General features: G+C 36.2%; 1 protein-coding gene across 1 annotated transcript; it reads left to right on the forward strand.

Moving 5' to 3' along the window:
* The first annotated feature begins 308 nt into the window (after nt 1-308).
* LOC103204401 (olfactory receptor 6C4-like) lies at nt 309-1,277 on the forward strand. Its single transcript, XM_007949599.2, has one exon. It carries the CDS (start codon nt 309-311, stop codon nt 1,275-1,277), a length of 969 nt encoding a protein of 322 aa, XP_007947790.2.
* The last annotated feature ends 294 nt before the right edge of the window (nt 1,278-1,571 follow it).

Raw genomic sequence — 1,571 nt, forward strand, 5'->3', positions numbered from 1 at the left:
TACAAATCCTGTTTATAGCAAGAAAGAACCATCAGTGAGATAACCCTGAAGTAGTTATTTAGTTGAACACAAGGTAATCCATGTGTTCTACATTTGGATTAACAACAACAACGACAACAAAAAGCAGGAAGAAAACTAGTTCTTTAGTTTGTTCTTTTAATAGCTCGATACCTGAATTTTATTACTTTATTGGTTAAAAAATACTTAAAGGATTCAGTTTTTAAAGCCTCAAATAAATACAATTCTCTTGCAATCTGTTTTAGATTTTTCTTTAATCATCATTTTCCACTTTCATTCACCTGAAGTTGATGATGAGAAACCAAACATCAGTGATTGAGTTCATTCTTCTTGGACTGACAGATAACACTGAGCTTCAAGCTGTGCTTTTCCTTTTATTACTACTAACTTATGTCTTAAGCATTATGGGAAATTTGACTCTCATCATTCTGACACTGCTGGATTATCGCCTCCAGAGTCCTATGTATTTCTTCCTCAGGAATTTTTCCTTTTTGGAAATCTCCTTCACCTCTGTCTTTGTGCCCAAAATGCTAGTCAACATTGAAACAGGAGACAAGACTATTTCCTATGCCGGCTGCTTCACTCAGTACTTTTTTGCCATCCTTCTGGGAGCCACTGAATTTTACCTTTTAGCTGCCATGTCCTATGATCGCTACGTTGCCATCTGCAGGCCCCTGCATTACACAACTGTGATGAGCAGGAGACTGTGCATTCGACTTGTCCTTTGTTCCTGGTTCTCTGGTTTCTTAGTCGTCATTGTGCCGCATATAATGAGTCTCCAGCTGCCTTTCTGTGCATCCAATATCATCAATCATTATTGCTGTGATTACACAGTCCTATTGCATTTATCCTGTTCAGACGCACATTTCATAGACATGATTGAGACTATCCTTGTTGGGGTGACACTCATCTTCACACTGATGTTAGTGATTCTTTCCTACACATATATTATCAGGACGATTCTGAGAATCCCTTCAGCTCAGCAAAGGAAAAAAGCTTTTTCTACGTGTTCCTCTCACGTGATTGTGCTCTCACTGTCTTATGGAAGCTGTCTATTTATGTATATGAATCCTTCTGTTGAGGATGCAGCCACTTTCAATAAGGGAGTAGCTGTGCTAAATACTTCAGTTGCCCCTCTGTTGAACCCATTCATCTATAGCCTAAGGAACCAGCAAGTGAAAATAGCCTTCAAAGATATGGTCAATAAGATACGATTTTTATTTTTTAAGAAAATGAAATTATTTGAGGTCAATCACTAAAACAAACAATAAAGAAATGTTCTGAGGACTATGTTGTTGTTGTTGTTATGTGCCGTCGAGTCAGCCCTGAGGACTATAGCTGCATTTTATATTAATTTACCAATATTTTTTCTACATCATCTCATTAATGTTCCCAAATTAACAGTGAAATCACTTATGTATTTAAGCTTATTTCATCACCATCTTAAATGTCCTTAAAAATTTACAGACTTGTGTGTCTGTGTATGTTTATCCTCTAACATGATAGTTTTATTTTTTCTTCCTTTATATTAAACTTTTATGAAAATATTGAGG

Source organism: Orycteropus afer, unplaced genomic scaffold, assembly GCF_000298275.1.
Source record: "Orycteropus afer afer isolate SDZICR_OR568_19922 unplaced genomic scaffold, OryAfe1.0 scaffold00247, whole genome shotgun sequence".
Classification (NCBI taxonomy): Eukaryota; Metazoa; Chordata; class Mammalia; order Tubulidentata; family Orycteropodidae; genus Orycteropus; species Orycteropus afer.

Coding starts and splice junctions, on each gene's coding strand:
- LOC103204401 (XM_007949599.2), top strand. CDS start 309: ATGATGAGAAACCAAACATCAGTGATTGAGTTCATTCTTCTTGGACTG.